This window comes from Typopeltis vanoorti, chromosome 19 (assembly GCF_054136105.1).
Source record: "Typopeltis vanoorti isolate ZY-2024b chromosome 19, IOZ_Tvanoo_1.0, whole genome shotgun sequence".
NCBI classification, from domain to species: Eukaryota; Metazoa; Arthropoda; class Arachnida; order Uropygi; family Thelyphonidae; genus Typopeltis; species Typopeltis vanoorti.
In genome coordinates this window covers 62,474,424-62,490,095 of record NC_143567.1, presented here as the reverse complement: position 1 = coordinate 62,490,095, position 15,672 = coordinate 62,474,424, and the positions used below count along the sequence as shown (strand labels likewise).

At 34.9% G+C, this 15,672-nt stretch overlaps 1 protein-coding gene across 2 annotated transcripts in view; it reads right to left on the bottom strand.

Moving 5' to 3' along the window:
- The window catches only part of Lerp (lysosomal enzyme receptor protein), a 514,158-nt gene that overhangs the window by 135,614 nt on the left and 362,872 nt on the right, over positions 1-15,672 (bottom strand). For both annotated transcript variants that reach the window (XM_090408956.1, XM_090408955.1), the window contains exon 30: positions 10,391-10,585. In XM_090408956.1, coding sequence (XP_090265082.1) covers positions 10,391-10,585 — 195 coding nt within the window. The remainder of the gene's footprint in view (positions 1-10,390; positions 10,586-15,672) is intronic.

The window sequence follows — 15,672 nt, the reverse complement described above, 5'->3', positions numbered from 1 at the left end:
ACAACAAATTTTATAAGCACTTCAAACTGCGGTGTACTTTGCAAATCCTAGTGATATGAAATTACACTGCCTGCATAGCTAAGTTACTGATGGTATAAAAGTAGTATCTTTTTTAATGTTTTTAGATTTCCATTGATGCTAGTGACGTAAAAATTCTCAACATCTAATTTGCTTACTTTACATCATTCAAGACATCCTAAAAATATCTTAAAAATATTAACTAAGGTGAGAGCTGCTATGCTAAGAAGAACAACTTCTCATAAAGAAAATAATCTTAATTCATTAGGTTTAAATTACAGCAAAATAATAAGATGTCACCACTTGTACAAACATTCCATGAGAAAATGGCTTTTATGTAGGACTTTATATATAGTCTTCTTCTGTAGAATCTTACATTTCAAGATAATTTGGAGGAGATGGTGTGTTCTGCAAGTCCAAAATGTTATGGAATCTAATACAGTTTTGATGTTTCTTACAACACACAGCTGCTGATTACTAGTCTGGCCAACATTGGATAAACTACAGATGCAGAATAATTTGATCAATGCCAAGACATATCAATGTAGGTAAGTCTGTGCTTCACAGAGCCTAAAAAGGAGATGATTTTGCAGAACAGAAGAATACTTAAGTTTTAAGTATTCTTAAGAATTTTACACATGCATTGAGACATATCTTTAACAGGACAGGATGATACATGATTGACATCTTCTTAAGAGACTAGAACAAAGAAACTCAAAGACTTAATCCTTCATAGGTACTGATTAAGCACTATGGACACTCTAGAGATACTAATGTGATGGATGCTTTATATCAATCATTAAAAGTACTACAAAGTTATATTAAAAAAAAAATTCCCCCAATTCTGAATTTCATACTTTACATATATTTTGGCCCTACATTTATCATATGCATCAGGCAATTATCACAGACTCTTATAAAAGAACATGTGGAACATTTTCTTTTTAGAGAGTAAATTAATATCAAAAGATGTTCTATACTTTGGTTTCCTGGAGGTTTTTAAATTTCTCAAATCACAGAAAGTATTTTACCTTGGGTATAAAAAATGTTAAAAATACCAAGCAATTTTAAACCTGGTTTTACTCCATTTCCCAAGTAAGCAAACAGACAAACAAGTCAAGTTTGCACCTGCAAGTCTAGCTGATCTTACAGGTAGTGCAAGACCAAGGCAACTTGTGGTAAAGGTGGCATAAGCTCTGATCACTAATCTTAATATTTACCCTTAATGCCAAAACACATCTCCAAGAAGGGGATGTATGATGTTTTGTATTTAAAGGCAAGGGGCCACTACCTAGACCGGTTTCGACCTTTATTGAGGTCTCATCAGTGGGAGCCAGGCTAGAAATACCAAGATTGTCTTGCACTACCTGAAGGATCAGCTAGACTTGCATCACTTGCAGGCGCAAACTTGACTTGTTTGTCTGTATGGTCTTGCACTACCTGTAGGATCAGCTAGACTTGCATCACTTGCAGGTGCAAACTTGACTTGTTTGTCTGTTTGCTTACTTGGGAAACAAGTCAAGTTTGCACCTGCAAGTCTAGCTGATCTTACAGGTAGTGCAAGACCAAGGCAACTCGTGGTAAAGGTGGCATAAGCTCTGATCACTAATCTTAATATTTACCCTTAATGCCAAAACACATCTCCAAGAAGGGGATGTATGATGTTTTGTATTTAAAGGCAAGGGGCCACTACCTAGACCGGTTTCGACCTTTATTGAGGTCTCATCAGTGGGAGCCAGGCTAGAAATACCAAGATTGTCTTGCACTACCTGAAGGATCTGCTAGACTTGCATCACTTGCAGGTGCAAACTTGACTTGTTTGTCTGTTTGCTTACTTGGGAAATGGAGTAAAACCAGGTTTAAAATTGCTTGGTATTTTTAACATTCTCAAATCACAGATCAAATCCTGGAAGAGATGGTTTGTATTTACAGCAGTTAGTACCAAGCACTGCCCAAAATTATCGCTGAAAAGTTTTATATCATACTTTTTTTTAACTTTCCATTTATTATTTTCATAACATATTTATAAACTTAGTTGTTTTTTTATTTTTCATTCCACCCATAAATTTGTTATTTGTTCATCTGTTTTCCAAGTTCTGGGAAAGAAACCCTGCTACTCTGTATGAGACTAGCTAACTAAGACTTTACAAATGTTCATCATATCATATTTTGTAATAAGTGGTCTGTGTCCAAAATAGTTATCCAGCAAGTTCAGCACTAATAACTATAATTAGATCTTTAGATCTTTTCTCCTAGACCATTCTTATAAGCCTGAGTTTCATTTAATAATCAGTTATTTATTATATTTATTATATTTGGTTTAATCCTTTATCCAAGTGTAAGCAAACAATGTTTGCACCTAAAGTATTTTCAGAACTGGGGAAACTCGTGGTAAAGGTGGAATAAGTTCTGATCACTTCCTTATTATCTCCCATAAAGCAAAGCACATCTCCTTGCAGACATGTATAATGCTATGCATTAAAGGAAGGGCCACTACCCAGACCAGTTTCGACCTTTATTGAGGTCTCACCAGTTGGAGCCAGAACCAGAGGTGGTGATACTAAGGTGGAAGTAATGCAGAAGTCATATCACCATATACCAGTTGCCAAACGGTGTCAATGCCTTATTATTAAAATTCTCTGGATTAGAGATAGTTGATGGAAGTTTTTTCACTTGGCTATGCTACCAATTATATATTTGGTTTAATCCTTTATCCAAGTGTAAATAAACAAAGTTTGCACCTGGAGTATTTTCAGAACTGGGGCAACTCATGGCAGAGGTGGAATAAGTTCTGATCACTTTTCTTAGTATCTCCCATAATGCAAAGCACGTCTCCTTGCAGACATGTAATGGAAAAAAATTTCATCAACTATCTCTAATCCAGAGAATTTTAATAATAAGGTGTTGACACCTTTTGGCAACTGGTATATGGTGATATGACTTCTGCATTACTTCCACCTTAGTATCTGGCTCCCACTGATGAGACATCAATAAAGGTCGAAACAGGTCTGGATAGTAGCCCTTCCCTTAATGCATAGCATTATACATGTCTGCAATGAGATGTGCTTTGCATTATGGGAGATACTAAGGAAAGTGATCAGAACTTATTCCACCTTTACCACGAGTTGCCCCAGTCCTGAAAATACTTCAGGTGCAAACTTTGCTTACACTTGGATAAAGGGACCAAATATATAATTGATAGCATAGCCAAGTGAAAAAACTTCCATCGATTAATCAGTTATTTAGACCTAAAGCAAGCAAAAGTTATCACTCTATGTTTGTTGACATTTCTTATAATCCAAAGACTTATTTTACTTTTGTGTCTGATACCTTTGCTAGGATGGTAGACATAGAAAATGTACATTTTTATTTTTTTTACGTTTGTAATATGTCTACATCTTATATGATTTTTTTTTAAAAAAAATATGCCTATTCACAAAAGATTATTTTGTAATCCCATAGTACACTGAAGCTGAGGATGGGCTTAAGATTTTTTTTTTTGATATTTTTATTAATTATATATTTTTTGCATTTTTATTTACTTTTTACATAGTCCAGAAACCCTGACCTAGATGCCAAACATGGAACTTTCAAGCTACTTCAGGCTTCCAATAAGTAGGGTAGTGATCTTTCACCTGAAATGAAATTCATTTCCCACCTAAAGACAGTTGCAAACATGCATGCCCATGGCAGGATTCAAACTCGCAGCCTGTTGGTTGGAAAGCGCATATGTTAATCATGGGCAACCAGGCTGGCATGTTTATATGCATTAACTAATTTCTTTCTCTGAGTCAATTGATAAAATAATTCATTCTATAGTTCTTTTGAATTAACTCATCCATTTGGTCTCCACCTCAAATGCCACCAATTATGTCAACATAATACTTTATAGTTCCTCTGCCAGCTCCACTTCTTTCCCAATGATGCTCTGGACACTGGTAGTGTTAAGTTCAGTGACAGTAAACTTTTTCTAGTAGATAATTTTTCATATTAATCCTAATTCTCTGACAAAAACAGTGGTAGCCTTGTTTAACCTAACAATAGCATAGCTGGCATGAAATCTGAGCATACTGTATCACAATAGTCCAAACTTTGTATTGTCAAATTCAGAATAAAATTTGATCAGCTGAATTCCAAGTTGGTAGTGTATCCTTTTTCCTTCAGAATCCAACATAGTGTTTATAAATGGGGAGCATTAGCAAATACCTACAAGGAAGTAAGGAGGGGAAAATGGATCAGTTCTTGTCAATGACTCAAAAACCTTCTGAACTATATTTAAATCAGTTCTTTATAGGATCAGACTAAATAAAAAGAGAAATTCTCCTCCTGATTATCTAAGCTTTGGCTCAATTCTTATAATCATTTTAATAGGATTATTAATAACAGTGAACGGCTTTTTCTCCCAGAAACTCGGGTTTTCATCATGAGTACAGGCAAAACAGCCATGAGAATACATGCACTTTACAAATGAAAAATACTGTTGATGTTGTTAGTGGTGACTGATGATTGTAGTGTAGTTGGAGAATTAAGAATTAAGGGAGATGCTAAGATCTATGTAGTGGAGTAGAGTAGTATGCCCTCCCATGATAAGTCCTTGAAGATATCACATAATAATAATGCCCAATAATGGAATTTTTATATAGCCTGACTTAGCATATAATTTCCTGAGTGACTACTTATGCTTAATTTATATTTATTTACAATTATACAGTCAAATTCTTGTTAATCACTTTTTCCTATTATGGACATTAAATCCTAAACAAAGTGGTCATATTTTCAAGCAATACTGCACTAAATATTAAGTAGAAATTAACCAAACTAAAGTTTTTATAGGTATTATTTCTGGGAAAATTCAATATTACTCCTCTTAAAAACTATTATTTTTATGGCAATTTCACTTGCTTTCGTTCAGGAGTGCCCCTTTTTTGTGTCATTGGCTTTCAACTCAAATTCTTAGGGCATTACTGATGTATTATAAAGACAAATATATGCAGAAGAACAGAGGAAGAAATTTTGGACATACCTTGCTAGAATGTTGTTGGCTGTCTTCTTTCTGTGATGTGCATACGTCTGCTGTTAGGCTGTTAAAGGAAGGGGATTTTTGGATTTTTTTACATATATATATATATATATATATATATAATATTATTAAGGGGTGGGAGGAGCACTTTTTTGGAGGGGGAAGAGATGGAAAAAGGGGGCTGAAAATATCAATTGGTTTTTTGAGGACGGGTTTATCGGAAAAGGCATCAGGGAAGGGGGTTAGCAGAGCGCGAGCCGTTTTGACCGTCGTAATCTTCGAAACACATGGGGGAAGTGGCTTGATATAAATATGTTTGTTTTTTCTTTTTAAATCTCTCATTTAGGGCTTCTTTTTATGAGTGTTCGGGATACCAGTAGCAAATTTTTTTGTTTCCGGGAACTGTGCTGTTGCCATATACCTCTGCGAATTTTGACATGCCGTTGTGATCGAGGCAATTTTTACGGAATTTTTTGTCGTTTTTCGAGCGATGTATGTTAGGATGGTTTTCTGATATGTTTCTTTTGTAAGGTCACTTCCCCCATGTGTTCCAAAAATCCTTTAGGCCAGCACCTCCCAAACTGGGGGGCCGTGAAATATTGAAAACAAATTGAAAATGTTTTAAGACTAAGTAGATTTTTTTTATCTTAAAAGAAACATTTAATTTTTATTATTTATTATTTCTTTTTTATTATTTTTTATATTTTAATGGACAAAAAAAATTACACACTGGTGCAGGTTCACAAATTTTGCTTCCTACGTATTTCAGCGGTTAATGAATATAGTAAATATATGCTTTTTCATATAAGTTTCATTTCAAAGCAGAAATCTAAGAATTGCCATTTCAAATATTTCACCTGATATTGACTTTTTCTGTGTAGTAGTATGGAAACATCCATCACATTAAATTGTCATTAAACTTCTTTTATGTTTTTAATTCTTTCTTTATTACTAATCATTTTACGTTTCATGTGCTTGTACTGCAAATGTACAATTAACAATATATCTATCTATATAAAACTATGAGATAATGTGCCATGTCAAATGTGTATGTAAAATGTTAAAAATGTAAATTTGCATTTGATTTTTGCAATATTCGCTGTGTATGTTTTGTATTGAATATAAATACAATGAATGTTATAATAATATATGTCTATATTACGATTTTTTTTGAGGGGGGGGGTATGAAACGGCTTGCCTCCCATTAACCCCCTCCTCTGATGCCTTTTCCAATAAACCCTTCCCCTTCCTCAAAAAAGCAATTTCTATTTTTAGCCCCCGTTTTCCATTTCTTCCCCTTCCAAAAAAGCGCTTCTCCCACCCTTAATAATAATATTATATATAAAAATCTCGAGTTCTTTCAAATTAATTCTCCAAACATTGCCTCAATTCCCCCTCCCCCAACACACACACACACACACTTTCTACCAAACCCCCTTCCTTTAACAGCCTAACAGCAGAAATATGCACATTGCGGAAAGAAGACAGCCAACAACATCCAAGCACAGTATGTCCAAAATTTCCTCCTCTATTATTCTGCATATATTTGTCTCTATAATATAATTATACATCAGTAATCGATAAGAATTTTTGAGTTGAAAGCCAATGAGACAAAAAAAGTAAACAAAAGTAGGCAAAATAGCTGTAAATAGTTTTTAGCAAGTTTAAAAAAAATTAAATATATTTTATGCTATTTCCTATATGTAATAACTAATAAAAATCAACTTTAAAACAAACAGAAGGGGTGCTTAAGGGTCAAAGCTGTATAACTGAGAGGAGACCTCCACATAGCCTTTAAAGGAATGCGGAGAACCGACCAGGGCTTCTGACCTAATGTTAAATCCTCACCTTCTCGTGGTGCACCCTGTTGGGTATCTACTTTGATACTGAACAAACGAGGATGGGCTGGCAATTTGGGATTTAGCCGACCAAATTGTATTCTTATTGGTTAAATCAAAATAAAAAATGATGGTAAAACATGACAAAATTTCATGCCGGCTGGGGCGTCGCCCAGTTAAACAAGGCCCCCGTTGTTTTCGTCAGGGAACCAGGGCGAACAGCGAAAAGTCAGCTACTGGAACAAATCTGAAAACAAACCCCAACTCAACATCACCAGAGTTAAAGATCGGTACTATCAATGTAAGAAGCCTGAATGGCAAAGAAATGGAGCTAGCTGAGGAATTAGATAAGTACCAGATCGACATAATAGGGGTGACTGAAACAAAAAAGACCAAAACTGGTGAGATCTTTCTGAGCAATAAATACAAAATGTTATATTCAGGCAATGACAATCAAGGAAAAGAAGGAGTAGCCATAGTATTCAACACAAAATACGAGGCTAATCTTCTTGAATGGCAGTCAGTCTCAAGTAGAGTAATGTAGGCAAATATGAGAATGGGGAACTGGACAATGAGAATTATTTGTGCCTATGGTACCACAGAAGGTTCTACTAAGGTAGAAGTGGAGGAATTTTTTGAGGCTTTAGAAAAAGCAACTGACACAATGAAAAAGGAAAAGTTGGTCCTTGTTGGGGATCTAAATAGTAGAGTAGGAAATGATTGTGAGACATACAAAAATATTTTGGGAAAATTTGGAGAAAAGAGCAAAGCTAATAATAATGGCAAATATCTGTTGGATTTCTGCTCAGGACATGGACTGGTTATTACTAACACCATGTTCCAACATAAAAATGTGCACAAATTCACATGGAGAGAAGAGGCTAGGAATAAGAAAAGTCTCATTGACTATGTTATTGTTGATAGTGATGTTTTCTCCCTGGTGCAGGACACCAGAGTATACAGAGGATTTGAAATTGGAAGTGATCACTATTTAGTCTTGAGCAGGATAAAATTGAATTTCATATTGAAAATAATAACATGTAAGAAAGTTTTAAAGCGAATAAAAGTTGAGCAGCTCTCAGATGTGAACTGTAGATTAAAATACAGAAATATTATTGAAAAGAAAATGAAAGAGTTTGAGAACAGGAATCAAACCTTGGAGATTCAGTGGCAAACTCTGAAGGAAACATTGATTGATTCTGCCAGAGAGGCATGTGGTGAGGTTGTGTGCAAGGATAAAAAAATCAGAACTCCCTGGTGGACACAGGAAGTTAAAGAGGCAGTGAAGGAAAAGAAGAAAGCATATCAAAAGTTCCTGGCAAATAAGTCAGCTTTTACTCTTACAGAATACAGAGACAAATGTAAGAAAGCTAAACAGTGTGTAAAACTAGCTAAACAAAAGTCATGGGAGGACTTTGGCAAGAATATAGAAAATAAATATCAAGAAGGTGGCAAAATATTCTGGAGGTCGTTGAAGAAGCTTAGGAATGGAGGAAAGAGTGCTGTAAAAGGAATTAGAGATGATAAAGGTGAAATGAAAACAGGAGAAAAAGATATCCTTGAAGTATGGAGTAATTACTTTGAAAAACTGCTAAATGAAACAAGCAGTGATGACAGCACAGTGATAAAAAACACTGACCAGGCATGCAGTCAGGAATACATATCCATACTTGAAGTAGAAAAAGCCATCAAAGGCTTGAAATGTGGAAAGGCAGCAGGAATAGATGATATTCGACCAGAAATGCTGAAGTATGGTGGTATAAGAGTCTTACAGTGGCTGCACTGCATAGTTCAGAAAGCCTGGACAGAGGGACGAATTCCCGATGATTGGAGTAGAGTTCTCATAGTACCCATATATAAAAAGGGAAATAAAACTGAATGTGAGAATTACAGAGGTATTTCCCTACTGAGTGTTCCTGGCAAGATCTAGGCAAGTATACTTGAGAAACGGTTGAGAAGAATTGTGGAAGAAAAGCTTGGTGAAGAACAAGCTAGATTCAGGCCAAATAGAGGCTGTCAGGATCAGATCTTCACTTTACGACAAATAGTCGAGAAAGCATGGGATTATAACAAAGATCTGTATTTAAGTTTTGTCGATTTGGAAAATCATATGACAAGGTGCCAAGAGAGAAGTTATTCAATATGCTGCAGTTATATGGTGTCAATGGGGCATTATATCAAGCAATACTTAGTCTTTATTTGAGTTGTGAGTCAGCAGTTAGAATTGAAGGAAGCACAGGAAGATGGTTTAATGTTAAATCTGGTGTGAGACAAGGATGTACATTATCCCCTCTGTTATTCATTATCTATATGGATCACATTATGAAGGAATGTGGTATTAAACCTGATATCAAAATTGGAGATGTTAATGTCAGCTCTATGCTTTATGCGGATGATGTTATACTTCTAAATAAATCCGCTACAAGTCTGCAAGATTCTCTGACTAAATTGAATAGCTGTTGTAATAGATATGGTATGAAAGTCAGCAATAAAAAGACAAAGACAATGAAAATAGGCAGAATCATTGAAAATGTCAACTGTGTTGTGAATGGAGAACCTGTGGAACAAGTAAAACATTTCAGCTACTTAGGCACAATTTTTACTGAAGATGGTAAATTAAATATAGAAATAGACAACAGAATCAGCAAAGCTGGTTTCGTGGGAAGTCAATTGAATAAATTCACATGGAATAAGAAAGAAATTAGTTGGAACACTAAATTAGCTGTATACAAGACTGTGTTCAAACCAATTTTAACTTATGGATCTGAGAGCTGGGTCAGAAGTAAAACACTTGACCAAAGACTAGAGACTGCAGATATGAAAGTCCTGAGAAAGATTAGAGGCGTGAACAGATGGCATCAATGGCAATATCATATTAAAAATGAGGATATTAGGAAAGAACTTGACATTGTCAGCATCCAGGAATGCATTAGCAGAGCTAATCTCAGATGGTATGGTCACTTAAATAGAATGGGAGAGGAAAGATTAGCAAAACAAGTGTTCTCTGCCAGGTTGGCAGGAAAACGACCCAGAGGAAGACCAAGATATAGGTGGATTGATACGGTACAAAGTGCCTTAGATGATAGAAATATAAGATCTGATAATGTTGGAGTCTTGACAAGTAACAGACTGATTTGGAGGAAAATTGTAGATAGGAAGTTAGTAATGATGTAATTTTTTCATGTAGTACTGTCATATCCTGTACACCCCTTGAGGGTACATGGCAGGAATTTGATGATGATGATGAAACAAACAGAATAATGTGTGCTGTACAATTTTACTTTTGTGCAATGTCTTGAAAAACAATGCACACAAACAAAAAAAAAAATTGCACCTAGCACTTTAACAAATTAATAATAGATTTTATTCCTTTAAATCAACTTTTACCATTTTTTTATATCATGTGAACATTTTATTTATTAAAGCACAGAAATTCTTAAAGAAAAACTATATAAAATAACAAAATACTTTCAATTAATGGGTGGGAGAGGGAAAGAATTACAACATATCTGACCTCATATGGAGAACTCTGATCTTTTAAGGCAGAGAGATCAAATTTAACTCCTCTTGTCTGATCTATGTATGAACAAGAATTTGTAGCTGGTGTCTTAATTTCATCATCATCACTGTTTATGCAACCAACTCTTGTTTTCCATTCAAAAATATACACACAATATTCTGAATCATAGTCCAAAAATCTTGCTTCACCCTAAAAGGCGGTAAAAAATAAATTAGCATGTAATATACATTCTAATCAGAAAAAATAATAAGAGATACATATAGTAGACTACTAAAATTATTCAAACTGCACTTTTTTTCAGCATATTTACTGTAATAACCAAATCTGACAGATTAAGACAAACTGTTATTCTTTGTACCGATTATAAAATTTATTAATCTGAAAATAGCAAATTCATTTTTTATACATAAGATTCATCATCATCTTCCTCATCTGCCTAAAGCAGGTTGAATAATAACTTTCCAGTCCAATTTATTGACAGTAAGTTATTTAAATTTTTGCAAGAGTTCAGACTGCTTATACTCTTGATGTGCTCTATCCATGTGCTTCTATGTCTTCCAAGGGTATCTTTCCTTCTTCTCTGATCTCCTGATTGGTTTTCATTGCAGTCCATATTTTATTTTATTTTCTCAAACATCTGTTTTCAAAGCCTGTCAGTTTGTTCTTCCTTCTGTTTGATACCCAAGTTTCTGGCCCATAAAGAACTGTAGGGAGCACCATTGAGCTATAATTTTATTTTATACATTATACTTTGATTTTAAGTTCTTTGGAAAGATGTTTTTTTTTTTCACCCATGTATTTGTAAGTATGGTCATAGCAGACCATCCTAGATTTATTCTGTGTTTAATAGTTTCTTCATAATTTAGCCTGTCTGTGATCAATATGATTAAGTGAATTTTTTAATCTGATCCAGCTTATTTCTTTCCACTTCTAAGTTAAGTTTTTCTCCATTTCTGTCTATTGCCATTGTTTTTGGTTTTTTTACTGTTTTTATGTTATATTTATTGAAAACATGTACTTAAAGTACATGTTTTCAATCATATACTTTAAGTTTTCCTTATCAGCTGCATATTTTATATAATGTAAATTTTGTTCTTTCACAGTTATTCCCCTATTTTCTGGAATTCTCTTTTACTATTTTTTCCAGACAGAGGTTAAAAAAAATATGTTAAAAGCATCCCTGCATAGCATCACTCTCTACTGATATTTCGGAAGTTTCAATGCTCCACAGTTCATTGTTGCCAGTGTATTTTTATAGTACTGGAGGATGATACTGAGTATTATTCCTCTTTTATTTTTCTAAAATTTCAAGCAATTTATTTCTGCTTATTGAGTCAAAAGCTCGTTTAAAGTATAAAACAGCAGTAAAGATTTCTGTTTTTTTTTCCACATTAATTCAGCTAATTGTAAAAGAGTATAGATTGCAAAATAATTGAAATTGTAATCATATTTCAATTCTTTGGCAATCTATAAGCCCCTCAGGATGCAAGAGCCTCAATATATTAATTACATATTAGGAAATTAAAAAAAATTTTAAACACCTAATAACAGATGTCCAATTGTTGGCTGATTAGATTAGGAGGTTAATGGCACAAGGACAGCAAAGGTCATATTGTTGTCCAAACCAAAGGTTACAGCAGCAAGTACTGAAGGTAATAATAACTGAAGATAATTAGTAAATAACATGTAATGTACAAAAAAATAAATTTTAAAATATTTAGTAAAGCAAAGCAGTATCTACATATAAATAGAATTTATAATCAATTCATGCTGCACAGCAAACATGGTGACAAGGCATTGAATACCAGTGATGGTGGTCTGGAAGATATAGCCAAAAAAGACTCGGGAGAAGTAGAGAGAGGAAGAAAAACAAAGAAAAGATAAAGAATGAAAAGGGCCAGTACCATTACTGAGCAGTTCCCTCTACCACAAGCAGGTGCTCCACATGGAAGCACAGATGTCAGAGTTTAGAGACATCTACATGCATAGACAGATGATTATGCAATGACCGAAAACTTGTTGGTACCTCCAAAATGACAGAAGACAAATAAAATACCAACAGAAAGAGTGCTTAAAACATAACTGTCGTGGGAAGAAACATTAGAAAACTGTACAGAACAAATTTAGTACTAATTTTGTACACTTTTTTGAATTAAATTAGTACTAATTTTAGTACTAAAATTAAATTAGTACTAATTAGTACTAATTAGGGGGTGCTTAAGGGTCAAAGCTGTATAACTGAGAGGAGACCTCCACATAGCCTTTAAAGGAATGTGGAGAATTGACCAGGGCTTCTGACCTAATGTCCAATCCTCACCTTCTCGTGGTGCACCCTGTTGGGTATCTACTTTGATACTGAACAAACGAGGATGGGCTGGCAATTTGGGATTTAGCCGACCAAATTGTATTCTTATTGGTTAAACCAAAATAAAAAATGATGGTACAACATGACAAAATTTCATGCCGGCTGAGGCGTCGCCCAGTTAAACAAGGCCCCCGTTGTTTTCGCCAGGGAACCAGGGCGAACAGCGAAAAGTCAGCTACTGGAACAAATCTGAAAACAAACCCCAACTCAACATCACCAGAGTTAAAGATCGGTACTATCAACATAAGAAGCCTGAATGGCAAAGAAATGGAGCTAGCTGAGGAATTAGATAAGTACCAGATCGACATAATAGGGGTGACTGAAACAGAAAACACCAAAACTGGTGAGATCTTTCTGAGCAATAAATACAAAATGTTATATTCAGGCAATGACAATCAAGGAAAAGAAGGAGTAGCCATAGTATTCAACACAAAATACGAGGCTAATCTTCTTGAATTGCAGTCAGTCTCAAGTAAGTAATGTGGGCAAATATGAGAATGGGGAACTGGACAATGAGACTTATTTGTGCCTATGGTCCCACAGAAGGTTCTACTAAGGTAGAAGTGGAGGAATTTTTTGACGCTTTAGAAAAAGCAACTGACACAATGAAAAAGGAAAAGTTGGTCCTTGTTGGGGATCTAAATGGTAGAGTAGGAAATGATTGTGAGACATACAAAAATATTTTGGGAAAATTTGGAGAAAAGAGCAAAGCTAATAATAATGGCAAATATCTGTTGGATTTCTGCTCAGGACATGGACTGGTTATTACTAACACCATGTTCCAACATAAAAATGTGCACAAATTCACATGGAGAGAAGAGGCTAGGAATAAGAAAAGTCTCATCGACTATGTTATTGTTGATAGTGATGTTTTCTCCCTGGTGCAGGACACCAGAGTGTACAGAGGATTTGAAATTGGAAGTGATCACTATTTAGTCTTGAGCAGGATAAAATTGAATTTCATATTGAAAATAATAACATGTAAGAAAGTTTTAAAGCGAATAAAAGTTGAGCAGCTCTCAGATGTGAACTGTAGACTAAAATACAGAAATATTATTGAAAAGAAAATGAAAGACTTTGAGAACAGGAATCAAACCTTGGAGATTCAGTGCCAAACTCTGAAGAAAACATTGATTGATTCTGCCAGAGAGGCATGTGGTGAGGTTGTGTGCAAGGATAAAAAAATCAGAACTCCCTGGAGGACACAGGAAGTTAAAGAGGCAGTGAAGGAAAAGAAGAAAGCTTATCAAAAGTTCCTGGCAAATAAGTCAGCTTTTACTCTTACAGAATACAGAGACAAATGTAAGAAAGCTAAACAGTGTGTAAAACTAGCTAAACAAAAGTCATGGGAGGACTTTGGCAAGAATATAGAAAATAAATATCAAGAAGGTGGCAAAATATTCTGGAGGTTGTTGAAGAAGCTTAGGAATGGAGGAAAGAGTGCTGTAAAAGGAATTAGAGATGATAAAGGTGACATGAAAACAGGAGAAAAAGATATCCTTGAAGTATGGAGTAATTACTTTGAAAAACTGCTAAATGAAACAAGCAGTGATGATAGCACAGTGGTAAAAAATACTGACCGTGCATGCAGTCAGGAATACATATCCATACTTGAAGTAGAAAAAGCCATCAAAGGTTTGAAATGTGGAAAGGCAGCAGGAGTAGATGATATTTGACCAGAAATGCTGAAGTATGGTGGTATAAGAGTCTTACAGTGGCTGCACTGCATAGTTCAGAAAGCCTGGACAGAGGGACGAATTCACGATGATTGGAGTAGAGCTCTCATAGTACAAATATATAAAAGGGGAAATAAAACTGAATGTGAGAATTACAGAGGTATTTCCCTACTGAGTGTTCCTGGCAAGATCTATGCAAGTATACGTGAGAAACGGTTGAGAAGAATTGTGGAAGAAAAGCTTGGTGAAGAACAAGCTGGATTCAGGCCAAATAGAGGCTGTCAGGATCAGATCTTCACTTTACGACAAATAGTCGAGAAAGCATGGGAATATAACAAAGATCTGTATTTAAGTTTTGTCGATTTGGAAAAGGCATATGACAAGGTGCCAAGAGAAAAGCTATTCAATACGCTGCAGTTATATGGTGTCAATGGGACATTATATCAAGCAATACTTAGTCTTTATTTGAGTTGTTAGTCAGCAGTTAGAATTGAAGGAAGCACAGGAAGATGGTTTAATGTTAAATCTGGTGTGAGACAAGGATGTACATTATCCCCTCTGTTATTCATTATCTATACGGATTACATTATGAAGGAATGTGGTATTAAACCTGATATCAAAATTGGAGATGTTAATGTCAGCTCTTTGCTTTATGCGGATGATGTTATACTTCTAAATAAATCCACTACAAGTCTGCAAGATTCTCTGACTAAATTGAATAGCTGTTGTAATAGATATGGTATGAAAGTCAGCAATAAAAAGACAAAGACAATGAAAATAGGCAGAATCATTGAAAATGTCAACTGTGTTGTGAATGGAAAAACTGTGGAACAAGTAAAACATTTCAGCTACTTAGGCACAATTTTTACTGAAGATGGTAAACTAAATATAGAAATAGACAACAGAATCAGCAAAGCTGGTATCGTGGGAAGTCAATTGAATAAATTCATATGGAATAAGAAAGAAATTAGTTGGAACACTAAATTAGCTGTATACAAGACTGTGTTCAAACCAATTTTAACTTATGGATCTGAGAGCTGGGTCAGAAGTAAAACACTTGACCAAAGACTAGAGACCGCAGATATGAGAGTCCTGAGAAAGATTAGAGGCGTGAACAGATGGCATCAATGGCAATATCATATTAAAAATGAGGATATTAGGAAAGAACTTGACATTGTCAGCATCCAGGAATGCGTTAGCAGAGCTAATCTCAGATGGTATGGTCACTTAAATAG